This window comes from Cherax quadricarinatus, chromosome 28 (genome assembly GCF_038502225.1).
Source record: "Cherax quadricarinatus isolate ZL_2023a chromosome 28, ASM3850222v1, whole genome shotgun sequence".
Taxonomy (NCBI): domain Eukaryota; kingdom Metazoa; phylum Arthropoda; class Malacostraca; order Decapoda; family Parastacidae; genus Cherax; species Cherax quadricarinatus.
The window spans coordinates 19,589,860-19,607,888 of record NC_091319.1 but is presented as its reverse complement, the minus strand read 5'-3'; the positions used below and the strand labels follow the sequence as shown (position 1 = coordinate 19,607,888).

The 18,029-nt window shown below is 38.5% G+C and overlaps 1 protein-coding gene across 1 annotated transcript in view; it reads right to left on the bottom strand.

Annotated features, from left to right (window-relative positions):
* LOC128693322 (short transient receptor potential channel 4-associated protein) overlaps positions 1–18,029 on the bottom strand; it is a 123,745-nt gene that overhangs the window by 94,737 nt on the left and 10,979 nt on the right. Inside the window, exons 4-7 of the mRNA XM_053782944.2 lie at positions 15,543–15,674; positions 14,370–14,523; positions 10,917–11,027; positions 6,833–6,961 (exon numbers count right to left, since the gene is read on the bottom strand). Coding sequence (XP_053638919.2) covers positions 6,833–6,961; positions 10,917–11,027; positions 14,370–14,523; positions 15,543–15,674 — 526 coding nt within the window. The remainder of the gene's footprint in view (positions 1–6,832; positions 6,962–10,916; positions 11,028–14,369; positions 14,524–15,542; positions 15,675–18,029) is intronic.

Sequence of the window (18,029 nt, the reverse complement as noted above, 5' to 3'; positions counted from 1 at the left end):
ACCAGTTAGTAATTCCACAGTCACTAGTGAATGTAGCTGTATCTTTTGTAGATGCTTATTCAGATCTCCCTCAGTCAAGGTATGTGTTAGCCATTGCAAAGGAATTCGATCCTCCCAAAGACAATAACCATTCTGCATATGTAAATCTTACCCTCGCAGAGTTGGGTTTAAATGTACATAGCCTGTATAATTAGATGTCCAAGATGAATGAAGTTGTCAACTGTGTGTTTTGTTACCTCCCAACTCGAGCAATTATGTAAGTGTATTTTTGTAAGTGCTTTTGTAAGTGTATTTTTGGGGGTCTGAAACGGACTAATCTAATTTACATTATTCCTTATGGGAACAAACTCGTTTGGTAATGGCACATGAATGGCCTTCTGAAACAAATTATGGCCGAAACTCGAGGTACCACTGTATATGCTTCTAAACTGCTGTATCTGGGTGCCTCTGCAAAGACAGTGATTATGTATGAGTGAGGTGAAAGTGTTGAATAATTATGAAAGTGTTTTCTTTTTGGGGATTTTCTTTATCAGTCACCCTGCCTCAGTGGGATACGGCCGACTTGTTGAAAAAAAAAAAAAATTGTCAAAGATGATGCTCTGTGAAATATCTGAACTCTAGTGGTTCAGACAGTTTAAAGAAAGCACATAGGCTAAAAAAAAAACTGGATACATTTATACTCCACACTATTTGTTACCTTTGAGTTCAGGATGCTTTACATGTTGAAGTGAATTTAGGAGGTAACCGTGGACCTAGTCCTCAGTCTTTTCACTGTCATGCTAAGGATCACTTAATGTACAAGCCCTTATCTTTGCCTCATTGCACTCTAATTGACAGAATCATTAATTCTCTAACACCAAACACTGTGCACCTCAATGATGCATGCACCACCCTACAGCATCTCGATTACTTCTAGTTTCTTCCTAATAGCATGGTTTCATGCTTCATCATCTCCCTTGCTTCACCAGCATCACCTGCACTTCCTTTGCAAGCCATGGTAAGTATCCAGAGACAAGATGGGGCAGTGAAAATGAAAAACTTAGTGATGTACACCGAGCTAAAATCATACATGTCCAGATACAATGGCTCACATGGGAGGTTGATATAGTGTTTCTGTACCATCACCCTCCCCAGCAGTGCTAAGATAATGAAGTTGCCTAATGTATATTGGGGAGGTCTCAGGCCTGCCTGAGGCAGTGCTCCTCAACAGAAATGTGCACCACCAATGGAAATGAATTTTGCACCTGTGCACCTTAATGGCAATGGGTGAGCTTCTACTGGAAATGAAAACCTAAATTTAAATCACAATGAAAATGTGAGCTACGACCATGTGGCATGAGGTTTTCTACTGCATGCAATGAAGCATGGCATTTTTTTAAACCACGTAATAAAGTTACTCTTGAAATTCTGTGACTAAGGAATTGTGCGATAAATGGTTTTGAAAACCGACAAGTTGAAGATTAAGACACTAATGTAACATATGGGGATCTTTATTGAAGAAATGCCTCTACAAGTGTGATGGACTGAACACATTGATTCCAGGCTGAGGGACTGATTATCTCAAACTCCTACTCTCCTTACACCGTCCTCCTTTGTATTGGACTGATGAAGCCACTGTGTGGCAAAATGTTTCTTCAATAAAGATTCCCATATGTTGCATTAGCGTCTTAATCTTTGACTAAGGAATTGGTGCAGACCCAACCCAGCAAAAGCAATTTCCTGGTATTTATTCTTGATAGACGTACTTGCGATACAAAATGAAGCATCATATTATTAGGCAGAGCTCATTTCCTCCTGAAATGTGAATTGCCCTGCGAGTGGTTACGGAAAAACTGAAAGAGCTGGGAGTTACCCCTCTTCTCATCTCAAACGAATATTCGTGAGAAGCAATGCATTAGAGATAAGGTTAAAATGGCTGAAATATGAAAACACATACTGACTGAACTCTGAAACATTATTATACATAATATTTACCCCAAAACTGGACAGTGCCTGGTGTGATTTGGGCAAAGACTATGGAGAGGAATAATGTATAAAGAGGAGAGTGATGCAGAATATTCTCCCTTGAAACAAACACTGGTGTGGCATAACACTGAGTCTGGATTTCCATTGTGTGATGCTTAATTGTTCTATGGTAAGACACTTTGACAGTATGATATTGTTGAAGGAGATATAGTGATTGTGACACTGATGGTAGAGATTAAGACGCATGTGCAACAGTTGGGTATCTTTATTGATGAAATGTTTTACCTACACAATAGGCTTCTTCAGTCAAATACAGAGGGAGCAGGTGTAGTAGTGAAATAATGATGTAATAAGTCCTTGGAGAAAAAGTATTTGAGGTGGTCAGTCCCTCAGCCTAGAGAAAGAATTCAGCTCCATGGTCTGGAATGATATAAAGCTGAAGCATAAGAATGGAGTCTTAAATACTGTCGAAAGTTAGGTGGAAGATCTTGAAGATGTTGCAGGGAATGGGATTCAATGGCAGAAGAAAGAAGGCAGGTCCCTCTGGAATCCAACTCTTCTCAGGGGAAGATGCCCTCTGTACCAAAATACTGTTGCGCTGCAGTGTCTGACAGCTATGCTAAAATGGTATAAAATACCGACAAGTTGAAGATTAAGACACATGTGCGTCGTCATTTTTATTTCACTACCACACCTGCTCCCTCTGTGTTCGACTGAAGAAAAGTGATGTGTAGACAAAATGTTTTATCAATAAAGATACCCAACTGTTGCAAATGTGTCTCAATCTTCAATTTGTCGGTATTTTATATAATTTTCAACAAGACATTGATGGTGCTTTCATTGGTATTTGGAACATGCAGCACCAACACCAGCTGTGAAAGTATAACAGTGAAAACAGAACCAGCTGTGCCAACACAAACACCTTTGACAACCTCATCTATGACAACACTCATGACAACACCAGCAGTGGCAACACCAGCTGTAACAATGCCACCAGCAGCAACACCACTACCAGCTACCACTACCATTACGTATTTGTGCCCAAAGACCAATAGGGTGTGGAACAGGCAGATAAGTACTTCATTTGTGTCAAATATTTTACAATTTGATGACAGTAATAGGTAGGTAGTAATAGTAATACTGTAGTAGGTAGTAGGTTGGTAGACAGCAACCGCCCAGGAAGGTACTACCGTCCTGCCAAGTGAGTGTAAAACGAAAGCCTGTAATCGTTTTAGGGAGAATGGATCAAAGTAGAATGACTTGGAGAGCATATAAATCTGTAGGGAAAGGAAGGGGGGGGTAGGGGTTGTCCTCGAAAAGATTGGAGGGAGGGGGTAAAGAAGGTTTTGTGGGCGAGGGGCTTGGACTTCCAGCAGGCGTGCATGAGGGTGTTCGATAGGAGTGAATGGAGACGAATGGTATTTGGGACCTGATGATCTGTTGGAGTGTGAGCAGGGTAATATTTAGTGAAGTGATTCAGGGAAACCGGTTATTTTTATATAGCCGGACCTGAGTCCTGGAAATGGAAAGTACAATGCCTGCACTCTAAAGGAGAGGCTTCGGGATATTAGCAGTTTGGAGGGATATGTTGTGTATCTTTATACATATATGCTTCTAAACTGTTGTGTTCTGAGCACCTCTGCAAAAACAGTGATTATGTGTGAGTGAGGTGAAAGTGTTGAATGATGATGAAAGTATTTTCTTTTTGGGGATTTTCTTTCTTTTTTGGGTCACCCTGCCTCGGTGGGAGATGGCCGACTTGTTGAGAGAAAAAAAAAAAAAAATAGGAAGAAAGCTGAAAGTGAACATAGATACAAGTAAAGTGATGAGGGTACCAAATGAGTTACGTGAAGAAAAACTGAATATCACATTGGAGGGAGGGAGTATGGAAGAAGTGAATGTGTTCAGATATTCTGAGTAGATTTGTCAGCGGATGGGTTAATGAAAGACGAGGTATACCACAGAACTGTGGAGGTAAAGAAGGCAATGTATGAGAGTACAGTGGCCCTAACACTCTTATATGGGTGTGAAGCATGGGTTGCAAATGCTGCAGCAAGGAAGTTGGAGGCAGTGATGTCGTGTCTAAGGGCAATGTGTGGTGCAAATATTATGCAAAGAATTCATAGTGTGGAAGTTAGGAAGAGGTGTGGAGTTACTAGAAGTATTATTGTGAGGGATGAGCAGAGGTTGAGGTGGTTAGAGAGATGGAGCAAAACAGGATGACTTGGAAGGTGCATAAATCTATAGCGGAGGGGAGGATGATTAGGGGTCGTCCTAGGAAAGGATGGAGGGAAGGGGTAAAAGAGGTTTTGTGTGTAAGGGACACGGTCATACCGAAGGCATGCGAGTGTATTAGATAGGAGTGAATGGAGATGAACTGTTGGAGTGTGAGCAGGGTAGTATTTTATGAAGGGATTCAGAGAAACCGGTTGGCCAGACTTGAATCCTGTAGGTGGGAAATACAATGCCTGCACTTTAAAGGAGGGGTTTGGAATATTGGCTATTTAGAGTGATATATTGACTGTCATATCTGTGTACCTCTACAAAGACAGTGATTATGTGTGAACAATGGTGAAAGATGGTAAATTTTTTTTTTTTTGGGGGGGGGGTCACCCTGCCTCAGTGGTGGGAGACAACCAACATGTTGAGGAAAAAAAAAAAAAAAGGAATTTAGCCAAATTGCCGCATAACAGATGATTCCAATAAACTTGACTACTTTTAGTTATTCTTTGATGACACACTAATGAATATTATCGTTGTTCAAACAAATAACTATTGCAAGTATATGGTGACCAACTCTTATGTTTCAATAAAAGGTCATGATTGCTGCAGAGCTTTATCTGATGCCATACACACTTTCATAAATGCTGATGCCATACAATCACAAGAATAATATATCTAAGTTTTGGGGTACATATAGACTTGGAGCAACACCAGCTTTTGGTGAAAACATGCCCACTGATCACTTTCTGTCACTGCTAGGACTCTCTGGTGCAGTGAGGAATATGATGGAACCACATCAGTTCACTAGTTTGTGAATTTTAGGATTTGCTTGCCATGGGTTCACACTCCACCCTATCCATGGTTTATTCAAAGATAATTGGTACACAATGGGGAAGTGGAACAGAAATCTTCCTCCGTAACCCATGTGTGTCGTGAGAGGCGACTAAAATGCCAGGAGCAAGGGGCTAGTAACCCCTTCTCCTGCTTACATACTAAATTTATATAGACAAACTTTTGTTTTTCTTTTTGGGCCACCCTGCTTTGGTGGGATACAGCTGGTGCGTTGAAAGAAGAAGAATTGGTACACAAGCCCTTCTCACTGTGATTTCCTCAACATGAACAATACTGACGTAAGTGGAACAGTGAGAAGAAATAAAAAACATGCTGTCGCTCACGAGAGCCCTGGGTACCAGTGAAGTCCAAGTATTTCATACCAATGACTGCCATTTCAATGCATCTGATACCTATACATGGTCATCAAATGAAGGAAACTGGAAAGGCTGACTGGCAAACAAATGAACCTATTGTGAAATCCCATGCAACCATTGACAATAATACCAACATGCATTTGGTAGACAATTCTGACATGCAAACTGGGTCTGTGGAATGCATCAGGAGGAGCTGCAAGTGATACATGAAATTGCTTTTTCATCTACTGGATGTTGCAGTGCTAAATGCATGCAATATGCTTCATGTGAAAACAGGACAAATCCAAGCTGGCTGATTTCCATCTATCATAAGACAGATAACAGGTTAAGGCTGTCAACATGTCACCGTGTAAGTGATCCATTTTGGTTGAAATGAAGTGCACACTTTCCTGACATTATTCTTGCTACACAGGAGGAGGAAAAGGCATAGAAACAATGCTATGTAAGTCAGCACACAACTAGAAAGTAAAGCAAGCGAATAGATACATCTCTAAGTTTAGTAGTATTGCAGTGTGGCTTGCGAATAACATACCTTGAAAAAGTTCTAATACAGCAATAAAAATGTGAACAGTGTTGTATAACAATAATTAAATGCAAGACAGACCATGATTTTGTACAGATATACAGCAAATATTGATACTGCATTATTATTATGGTGCAGTGTGCTTCCTGAGCTATTTATGGTACAGTATTATTTTTGCTTGAAATCAGGATATTTCCATTGCAAAATGTGGTACTCAGTGTTAACAAGTGCAATAAAAAATGAAATCACACTATTTAGCTTGGAAAAACCAGAAACTGGAAAAAAATAATCGGCACTTTAGCATCAACACTGCCAACAGTTTGCAAATGTACTTTTCAAACGAAGTTTTTTTAATCCCCATCCCCCATTCCCAGCACACAAGAATTTTATTTTTGAAGTATACCACATTTATGGGGTTAAATCACATCTGACTTCCAATAAATTCTATCAAGAACTTGTATCTAAAATTATTATATAAACTTTCCCATAATTTTGTTAAATGTGCCTATTGTGCATGTTTACTAAAAGGAATGATCAAAATGTTTATAAGACATCAATCATTAGTAGCACACATGCAAAGAATGGTACTGTATTCTATTCCTATTGTAATACTATACTGTGCTTGCATTTTACCATAAAACTGATCACACCTCTCTCTCTCTCTCTCTCTCTCTCTCTCTCTCTTTTTGCTTATGGCGGCCACAGAATCACCAATACTCTAATAATTATCAGAGCAATTGATAAAAAATAAAATACTGTAATTTTTATTTTCTCTAATTTTATTTTCTCTAACTCTCATACATGCATCAATTCTACTATAGAAAATCCTTAAACATTTTATAACTACAAAAAAAAAAAAAAAAAAAAAGGACACTTTTAATTAAATCCAGAATAAGTCTCACAAAATACTTACATGGTAGTTTTGTTGCAAAATTAACCAAACGAGGGAGGAATTCTGGGATGCTAAGAATGTACTCCTGATTGATGTCACGTAGAGGTGAGAGGCTCTTAATATTGCTGCGAAGTTTACTTTGTTCATATACTGTAGATAGAAACTTCATATAACTAATCATAAAATGGTGTTTCCCTTTATAATAACTTAACTTAAAAGCTTTACAAGAATAACAGTGGCACAAACATCATTTATTATATGGACAAAGTAGACTAAAGCACTGACTGATAAAAAGTGAAGTCAATATCTAACAAAATTTAACTCATCAGGAAACAATCTAATTATGGAACATACAAAATAAATATAAATACTCAGTGCTAAGATGGCTGTACTACACTAGTAATTCATTCCACTGATAACAATATACTATTCATTTTTTTTTTAACAAACCAACCATATCCCACCCAGGTAGGTGACCTAAAAACAAAAATGAAAGTTTCTCTTTTTAAATATAGCAACATATACAGGAGAAGGAGTTACTAGCCTCTTGCTCCCAGCATTTTAATCACCTCTTATGACATATATAACTTATGGAGGAAGAATTCTGTTTCAATTCCCCATGGAGTTAAGAGGAAATAAACAAGAACAAATATTATGACAACAGATGAAAACCCAGATGGGTATCTATATATGTATATGCATGTACATGCATGTGTAGTGTGACCTAAGTGCAAGTACAAGTAGCAAGATATAACCATGTGGGATACCAGGTATGAGACAAAAAAAAAAAAAAAACACCAGCAATACTACAATCGTGTAAAACAATTACAGGTTTCCATTTCACACTCTTTTGGCAAGACAGTAGTATATCCCTGGGTGGTTGCTGTCTACCAACTTATTACCTAGGAATATACTATTCTATACATCATTAATCTGAATAATATTGAGAATTGAAAGTAGCACATAAAACCAATAATGTCAAGGTCTGTAGATCAAGCTAAAAAAAAAAAAAAATTTTTAGTATATCCCCCCTATAAAGGACAAAATATGTTCTTTTAATGGCTCAAAATTTTTCTTTGTTTTGCTTTTAACCACACCAGCCATATCCCAAGGTAGGGTGACCCATAAAAAGAAACACTCACCAGACCAAGAGGGTGCTCATAATTATATTCTACAAGTCTCATGTTCTTCATCTGTCTGTGTGAGCCAGCCTTCTCCTAACATTTGTGAATCACCTCATTATTAATGAAAGTGTAAAATGTGTCTGAAATGTGTCAGCTGTCAACCCTGTCATATTAGTGGCCTCACTCCTGGGTGAGTAGAATTCAGCCTGTCCCCCATCTTTACCTTTACCTCTACTACTCAACATGCAATGCTCACTCCCTTCTTAAGTTAAAAACTATCAGCTTTGGAATGTGAGGCTGTCTGACACCTGAGATTTAAATGCTGACTTTCCCTGTCTCCACCTTGATCCCCTGGACTACTTCAGCTCCATCCTACCTCTTATACTCGACGGGATGGTCACCTGTGAATTAGAGTATTATAACCCCCTTGCTGGATGCTTTACTACTACTACTAGTTTACTTGCTGAAGAACACACAGTGCTGAGAATCATGACTCTATATTCAACATTATCTCTTGTTTTGAATTTAGAATTATCTTTCATGTCTGAGTTTTTATTCTTTGAGTGGGTATTGTTTTACAACACCTTTACTTTATTCCCTCTTGATTATTCTTAGGTACAATAACACCTTTACAGTGGACCCCCGCATAACGATTTTAATCCGTGCAAGAGGGGTAATTGTTATGCGAAATAATCGGTATGTGAATGAATTTTCCCCATAAGAAATAATGGAAATAAAATTAATCCGTGCAAGACACCCAAAAGTATGAAAAAAAAATTTTTACCACATGAAATATACATTTTCCTACACACAAAGAGAAGGATACATGCACAATAGTAGAGTAGTACATGCACAGTATATATTGTGCATGTACTAGTCTACTAAATGAAGAATAAATGACACTTACCTTTATTGAAGATGCAGCAATGACTGATGAGACACTGTGTCCTGGGAGTGCCTTTTCCTCCTGAGTACTGTAGGTCCTGTTTGGCATTTTCTTCCAGAACAGGCCTTATCACACTGTGTATGCCACTACGATTCTTAAATCTCTCAAACCAACCTTTGCTGGCTTTAAATTCACCAATATGAGCACTAGTTCCAGGCATTTTTCCCTGTTCACCTGGGTGTTAGTCGACTTGTGTGGGTTGCATCCTGGGAGACAAGATTAAGGACCCCAATGGAAATAAGTTAGACAGTCTTCGATGACACTGACTTTTTTGGGTTATCCTGGGTGGCAAATCCTCTGGGGTTAATTGTTTCTTGGTATTCTCAATAAGCCACACCAACAACGGTGCTACAGCAGCAGCAGCAGCTGACGGTGGTACAGCAGCAACAGACGATGCTACAGCAGCAGCAGACGATGCTACAGCAGCAACAGACGATGCTACAGCAGCAGCAGACGATGCTGCAGCAGCAGCAGCTGACGGTGGTACAGCAGCAACAGACGATGCTACAGCAGCAGCAGACGATGCTACAGCAGCAACAGACGATGTTACAGCAGCAGCAGACGATGCTACAGCAGCAGCAGACGATGCTACAGCAGCAGCAGCAGCAGACGATGCTACAGCAGCAGCAGACGATGCTACAGCAGCAGCAGCAGCTGACGGTGGTACAGCAGCAACAGACGATGCTACAGCAGCAGCAGACGATGCTACAGCAGCAACAGACGATGTTACAGCAGCAGCAGACGATGCTACAGCAGCAGCAGCAGCAGACGATGCTACAGCAGCAGCAGCAGCAGACGATGCTACAGCAGCAGCAGCAGCTGACAGTGCAGCAGCAGCAGCAGCAGCTGTACCACCAATAGTAGCGATGGTTGATTGGGGTTTATTATACAACCTGGCCGGCTCGGAGACACGCACTCCACTTTCATACTTATCAATGATCTTTTTCTTCATCTCTATTGTAATTCTCACCCTTATTGCTGTAGGGTTGGCACTAGAAGCTTTCTTGGGGCCCATGGTCACTTATTTTCCAGAAAAAGCACCGAAAACACTGTAATAATACGAAATATTCCGATTGTATGCTTGGATGTTACCGCGGAGGCTGGCTGGTAAACAATGCCACCGGCGGAACATGTGAGCGTGGCTCAGGCCGCACATTGGACGCGTCTCGGACGAAAATCGGTGAGCGGGTTTTTAAGCGGTATGTGAGGCAAAATTTTTGCGATTAAAGCAAGTGGTATGCGGATTAATCGCTATGTGATGCCATCGTTATGCGGGGGTCCACTGTATTTTCTATCCTTCATTTTCACAAAGGAATAAAACTTGGATCTTCCTTTAAAGTTCAAGGCTTTATTTTTCACAAATAATAAATAAAAAATAAAAATATTATAAAACAATAATTTTTTTTAACACGTCAGCCATTTACCACCGAGGCAGGGTGACCCAAAAAGAAAGAAAAACCCCAAAAAGAAAAAACTTTCATCATCATTCACACACAATCAGTTCTTACAGAGGTGCTCAGATACAACAGTTTAGATGTCAATCTAAACAGCCAATATCCCAAACCCCTCCTTTAAAGTGCAGGCATTGTACTTCCCACCTCCAGGACTCAAGTCCGGCTAACCGGTTTCCCTGAATCCCTTCACAAATATTACCCTGCTCACACTCCAACAGCTCATCAGGTCCCAAGAAACATTCATCTCCATTCACTCCTATCTAACACGTTCACGCACACTTGCTGAAGTCCAAGCCACTCACTCACAAAACCTCCTTTACCCCCTCCCTCCAACCTTTCCTAGGACAACCCCTATCCTGCCTTTCTTCCACTACAGATTTATATGCTTTCCAAGTCATTCTACTTTGTTCCATCCTCTCTAAATTATAATTACAAAATAATGTTTGAAGCAATGCAAGTGACTATGGACCAACAAACAGTCATATTACTCTATACAGGGAACACAAACTTTCAATGTCAACCTTCAATAAAAATAAACCACGTGTACTGCACAACAAAAATCTCATGGCAATGTTACTTACGTAAAGTTTTATTTTCATAAACGTCGAGATCTGAAATGGTGACTGCAAGTATACTGCAAAAATTGGCCAGGTATTCTCCGTCCAACTGGCCAATGAGTCTCTCCAGCCCAGCTGGAACACACAGGAATAACAGCATATTTCTAACACTATTTATGCAGCTTTTAAAGATAATATATAGAGGTATACATCAATTTGAGGGAATTATAAACTAATAGTTAGTTCCAACTTTTTTTAAATGCATTTAAATGCATTTGTGAACTGCATAAATGCCACAATGGTAAACTATTAATTCACACTCACAGTACTATCACTTTACTGCATTCTATGAACATTACAATCCTATTATCTCCATTTTCAAGTGAAAAAATGGAAACAAATTACTCTTCAACCAAAGTAAAAAAAAAAATTTTTAATACACCAGCTGTAGAGTGACTTGAAAAAAAAAAAAAAAACTTTTGCACCGTCAATCACTCCATAACTGTCTTGCTAGAGGTGAACTGACACTACAGTTCAGATGCCCCCTCCAAGCTGCAATATCCCCCTCCAGGACTAAAGTTTGGCTAACTGGTTTTCCTGAATCCCTTCATAAATGTTACCTTACCTCACTAACACCCCAATAGCATGTCAAGACATAAAAAGAACTTGCTTCCACTCACTCCTATCTAAACACACTCAAACAAGGCTGTCGGATGTGCAAGCTCCTCGCATACAAAACCTCCTTTATCCTCTCCCTCCAACCTTTCTTAGGATGACCCCTTTCCCTCCTTCCTGCCACTACACCTCCAAGTCATCCTATTTTGTTCTATCTTCTCTAAATGTCCAGATCACCTCAATAACCCCTCCTCATCCCTCCGAATAATACTTTTTGTAACTCCACACCTCCTAATCTCCAAACAACAAATTCTTTGCATAATATTTACACCACACATTGCCTTCAGACATGACTCCTTAACCGCCTCCAGCCTCTTCCACACTGCAATGTTTAATAGCCCATGCTTCACACCCATATCCATTGCCTCAATGGAAAACATTCTTTGTATCTACAGAAACCTCAATGCACTACTCAATCATAATTGTACAACACACTACTGGCTTTTTCCTTTATAATTCTTAAATTCTCTTTAATTCCCTTTACCCTTATACATGCTCTCTGCCAATTTTTTTTTTTTTTTTTTTTTTTAATCTTCTCTGCCAATTCCCAGGCATTTTCCCCCATCACATGCATATGAACAAATGTACCAACCACTCAAAAATTATATCCCCACCTGCTTTTAAAATTTTTATCTTAATCCCATCTATCCCAGTTGTTTTATCCCCTTTCATTCGAGCCACTGTTTCATGCACTTTTCCCCTTGCTTACATCTGGCTCCCCCTCACTCCTATATGACAGTATACCTCCCTGCCCAATGCAAGAAATTACTCTTCATATATTCTACCCTAGGTAAATCACTTCTACATTGTAAAAACCTTTCACATCTTCCTTATCCCATCATTCCACCAATCGCTCCTCTTTCCTCCAGCACCCACCCTCTTATACCCACAAACTTGTGCTGCACAGTCTTACTACTGTAATCTTGAATCTACTCCATACCTCTGATAAATTCATTACCTACTCTCTCTAGCCCATCTTTCTCCCCACACACCTTTTCTGGTGCCTGCTGCTTGTTAGGAAAACCACAGAGTGAAGTACAGACTGAATATTTTGGCCCTAACAGTTTGCAGCCTATAGAATCAGTGAGGACACTGAGTGTATACCTGGACTCTTCATTGTCATTAGTTGAACACATCAACAAACACTGTTAATTCTTGAAATTCTATTTGCAGTGTCTATGCAGTCAGAAAATATCTTAAGCAGATTATTAGGTTTTATCCATGTATTTGTTTCCTCTCATATAGATTTTTGTAATTAAGTTTGTTAGTGGGTTTGACTAACTACTTGCTAAAAAGACTTCAGCCTGTACTGAATTGTGCTGCAAGACTGATACTTTTGCTCCCAGCTGAGGTTCCCACTAGTACCTAGTAATACAAGCTGCAATAACTACCTATCAAAGAAAGAACTTTATTTAAGCTCTGCATATTTACTTTTTAAAGCTATTAAGTTTAATGTGTCCAAGTAGCTTGCTATACACTTGTACCTTTAACATCAGGCTCAGAAATGTTTCTGTGAATTGCCATAAACCCTTTTCAACTGACTGAACCTTGTGCTATTGGTAGAACTGCATTAAGATTTTGTAGGCCCCTGGGCTACAGTATTGTGAGGGGCCCCCAGTCATATTGTCAAAAGGAAAAAAGGTAAATAAATACTAAAATTATTTTTAAAAGGTTAATAACAATTAAAATTCAAACATTTGCTTTGTGTAATTTCTTGGAAAGAAATTGTGAACGCTTTTCACTTAATCTCTGGAGGCCTTCCAGCTGGAGGAGGCCACTGAGCTGCAGCCCCTAAAGCCCATGCCTTACTGCGGCCCTGGCTGTTGGGGAGAAATCATTCGCAGAAAGAGCCTTTTCTTTTGTAGGTCCCAGACTGTTCAACAGGCTGCCAGTGTCTGTTAAGAGTTGAAAGCACATTTCTTTTCTAGAGCTTATGATCCTGCTCATACTGTCCCTCTTGAATATATACTTGAGTCTTTTTTCATTATTGTTGTTGCATTTATGGTTAGGTGTGCAAGCACCTGTGAATTTCTTAAAAGAACAAGCACTCAGGAATAATAAAATCCCAAATTATTATTATTACTATTAGTTAGCAGACATTCTGAAGTGGAACAAGAGTAGTCATAAGGAGTGGTACATTTAAAATAAGTTTACAGTGGAACCTCAAATATCGAACTTTCTTCGGTCCAGAAGGCTGTTCGAGTGCCCTTACCGAATGAATTTATTCCCATCAAGAATAATGTAAATTAGATTAGTCCATTTCAGACCCTCAAAAATACACTTATAAAAGCACTTAAAAAAATACACTTACATAATTGGTTGTGTTGGGAGCAGTTCGATTTTTGAGGTTCCACTGTACCTATAATCATGGGCCATCCCATTACAGACACGCAAGAAGCTATTACCATAACACCATACTTTAATGAAACACGCACATAATTATTTTACCCATATTACAAACATGTAAAATTACACCAAATGAGCTGTCATGAATAAGATCTGAGCATTTTTTCCAACTAACAAAGTACTTAGAGTATGTTCACTGTCACTTCTCATACAGTACCCACCTGCATTCATCAGTATTTCACACTTGCAGTACCTGTACATCTTACCGTTCTTTTCCTTTTCCTACCCTCAACTTACTCTCATACACACTCACTCATTCATTTAATCCATTGAATGAACAGACATACTACTGTAGTACACTCCTGTAATCTTAAGGAGTCATGGACTTGCATACTCTGCATTTTTCCTCAACAATAAAATTTCTTACTAATGTATAATACTTCCTACTCAACTTACGTATTGTATCGAGTTGTAGAGTGCTTTTTCTCAGTATGAGGAGATGTTCAATAAGTGTAATGGCTTTGGTGTATGTCTCAGAGTCGGACATCATTGAGAAAAGAATTTGTAGTACTTCATCACTGTCGCTTAGTTGGCTTCCAATGGAGGTATCCTGGCAATGAGTATTAAAGACAGAAATTGAGGCACAGTGGTTTAAACAGCATACTTTCTTAAAAAATACATGCCACGGAGGCACAGCAGTTCAGACAACATACCTGCTCAAAAATATGCATCCCATTATTGCTAATCTTGCCATACACGGCATTGTATAAGCAAGGACATATAATTTGCTATTATTTGAAAAGTATCTACCTAAAAACTATATTTAGTACTCTTTCTGAAAGTAAGCCAATGGCTTGCCAATTGTTTAGTGACTGCATGATCGGCCAGGTTACTGCTACTTCTGGCCAGTAAGCCTACATAACCATCACAACTTTCCTGAACCAGCATAGCCTGAACAAGCTTGAGGAACTGTCCTACCTTCAAATATCTTCCTAATAATGTAACCTAAGACCATGTTTAATGGTATATGCTTTAGCAATTCAATGCAAACAGTAAAAGATCTCGTGTGTTTTCTAGCTTCAATATTTACTTCATTTTTAAAAGGATATTTAAAAACAGACTGATCCAGGTGTTTGCCACTTAACAAATAAGATGCATTCCACAAAACTTAGCCAAATTTAGTTACACCATATACCAAAACCCATTTTTCTACATTTGCCCAATACAGTCAAACATTGATTTCACTCAATCTTACATTCCTTCTGTGTGGACATTACATTTTGATTACCAGGAATAATTCTATTGGATTTTTTCTTTAATATTTTAAATGGCTTAATGGAACATCTGGACACCAACTAATGCAGTGCAATATTGATATTCTCAGAAATTAAAAAAAAAAAAAAAATGAAATATAATAATTATTGACTAAATGATATTTATGGAGAATGCTACTTTATGAGCAATACTATTAAAAATTATTACAGTACTGTACTAATATTATCTCAATTATTTTATTGCAGTAATTACTTTATCATTATTTTCTATCTTCTCTTCCTTCCAGACTGCAGGAAACACAAGCACTGACATCAAGCATCCTGCAGGCCAGATACTAAAAAAAGAGAACCTTACCAGTGTCGTGAGTTTTTTGAGAATATTAAGCGTTGCTGCTTGAAGGCTGCCAACACTGATAGAATGGTCACATCTCTCTAGATCACAACACCGTCCTCCAAGATCCGGTAACATTAGCAGAGATACCAGTGTCTATAATGAATAATAAAGACAATGAAAAAAAGTCCAAAATACAAAAGTATCTATTATATTTGCAATCAGATATACAAGCAATAACATCCTGCAATGTATTGGGGAGGATTTTTTCTTTTATACCATGCACACTCACTTTTATATAAGTCTAAGACAAAATTTACTGCTCACAGCTCATCAGAGGGAGCTGAGCTCCCTGAGCTCATTCACTGTCTACATACAAGATAGTGAACAGGTTAATTTACCATAAGCATACATTTTTATAAATTTAAAATGGCTTAAGCTATTTTGAATATATAACAATACACTGTAACCTATTATGGTACACTGTTTACTACACAGTAAAGAACTTTTAAGTATTCACAAATAACACGCACTTTGGAAATGAAAATATAGATGTTATGTTCTATTACACAACTGACTCATCAAAGTGGGAGTTATCCCACTTACACTTGGCTGATGATGGTTCTTTTAGGGGATTCTGAAGGCAAATTACTAAGGTTGTGAATGAATTTGGGAGGGTAAGTAAAAAGAAGGAAATTTAAAGTGAAGAGAGAGAAGAGCAAGGTAATGAGGGTATCAAAGTCTAGGCATTGATAGACTGAACATCAGATTGGAGGGAGGGAGGGAGGGAGTATGGAAGTGGCGGCTATATTTAGATGACTGAGTGGGCATATTAGCAGCATGTCCACTCATGTGTACCAACACTTTTATATGGATGCATGGCATGGGTTTTTAATGCTACAAAGGGAGGTTAGAAGCAGCAGAGATACCAAGTTTGAGAGCAATGTGTAGTGTGAATATCATGCAGAGAATTTAGAGCATAGAATTTTAAAAAGCAATGTAGGGTGATCAAATGTAACATTCAGAGAGTTGAAGTGGGGTTTTTGAGCTAGTTTGGGTATGTAGAGAGAATGGACAAGGATAGGTTGAAGGTGTATAAATCTGCAGTGGAAGGTAAAAGGGAAAGGGGTCTTCCCAGAAATGAATGGAGGGAGGAAGAGGGGGAGAAAGAGAGACAAGTTTCTGAGGAAAGGTGGGTGATGCATCGAGGCATCTGTGGAGACAAAGAACCTAATCCATGGAGGCAAATGGGGAAATGCACCAGAGTATAATGGTACTGTACCATTACTTTTATAGGGGTAGGAAGCATGGGTTTTAAATGCTGCATTGAGAAGAAGGTTGGAGGCAGTGAGATAACATGTCTGAGGGCAATGTGTGGAGTGAATTTTATGCAAATCATTCGTAGTTTGGAGATTAGGTGGCATAGGGTTACTAAAAGTATTATCCAGTGAACTGAGGAGGGGTTGTTGGGTGGTCTGGACATTTATAAAGGGATTCAAGGAAACCTGTAAGTCACAGAGGTGGAAAGTACAGTTCCTGCACTCCAAGAGGGGTGAAGATATTGCAAACAGTTTGGAGGGGCATGCCTTTGGAAAGACAGCAACAAAGTGAGTGATGGTGTTTCTTATTTTTTGGGGTCACCCTTTCTTGGTGAGACATAGCCAGTGTGCTTAAAAAAATTATATTAAACACCAATCCCACTAATCCATAACAAATAGATATCCACTTCTACCAGTGTGTATGTATCATAATAAGTACAATTTCCCTCAAAAAATTACGAATTAATCATAAAATAAACTGCCTTCAGCATAAATAAAATTTACAGTTAAGGAGCAACAAAAATCCAAAACAAATCAATGCACTTGGGCAAAGGTATTTTTAAATGAAGACAATAGTTTTTCACATCCTTTAGTGGCTAAACCAAAGACAATGAGTGTGAAAATAAGCACCAGGTATTTGTTGTGAATACCAATGGAAGCTTGCCTTCTCTTTGACTACCAGGCTCTATATTACATCTTTACTACACTAATATATTCCTCCAGTTAACATAGTATTTCTTATGCTGCTGTATTCATCAAATTACATAGCATTCTTTTAAAGATTTTAATATTACAAAAGTAACTCTTTCCTACTGCTCTTGGTTTAAGCTAAATTTATGTATGAAATATTTGAGTTTTCAATTCACTCAAAACAATAAGTGAATGTACAATAATGTCCACTGTCATTTCCACAATTTACTATTTCTCATCCACATTATTATTTGGAATTTCCTATTGAACATTACAGCATATTAATTAATGAACTATGACAAATACTGTAATGTTTCACAGTCAGTAGACAATGGTGGATTTTCTAAAGTGGACATCTTGTAAGGACAATAGATAAAGAAAACTTATAATTGTGGCTTTGTGCATCATATATTTTTAAAATAGGAAGACAGAGATTTGTTATACAAGTACAGCCTCTCCTCACTTAACAACAGAGCTTCGTTCCTAAGAACGTGTCGGTAAA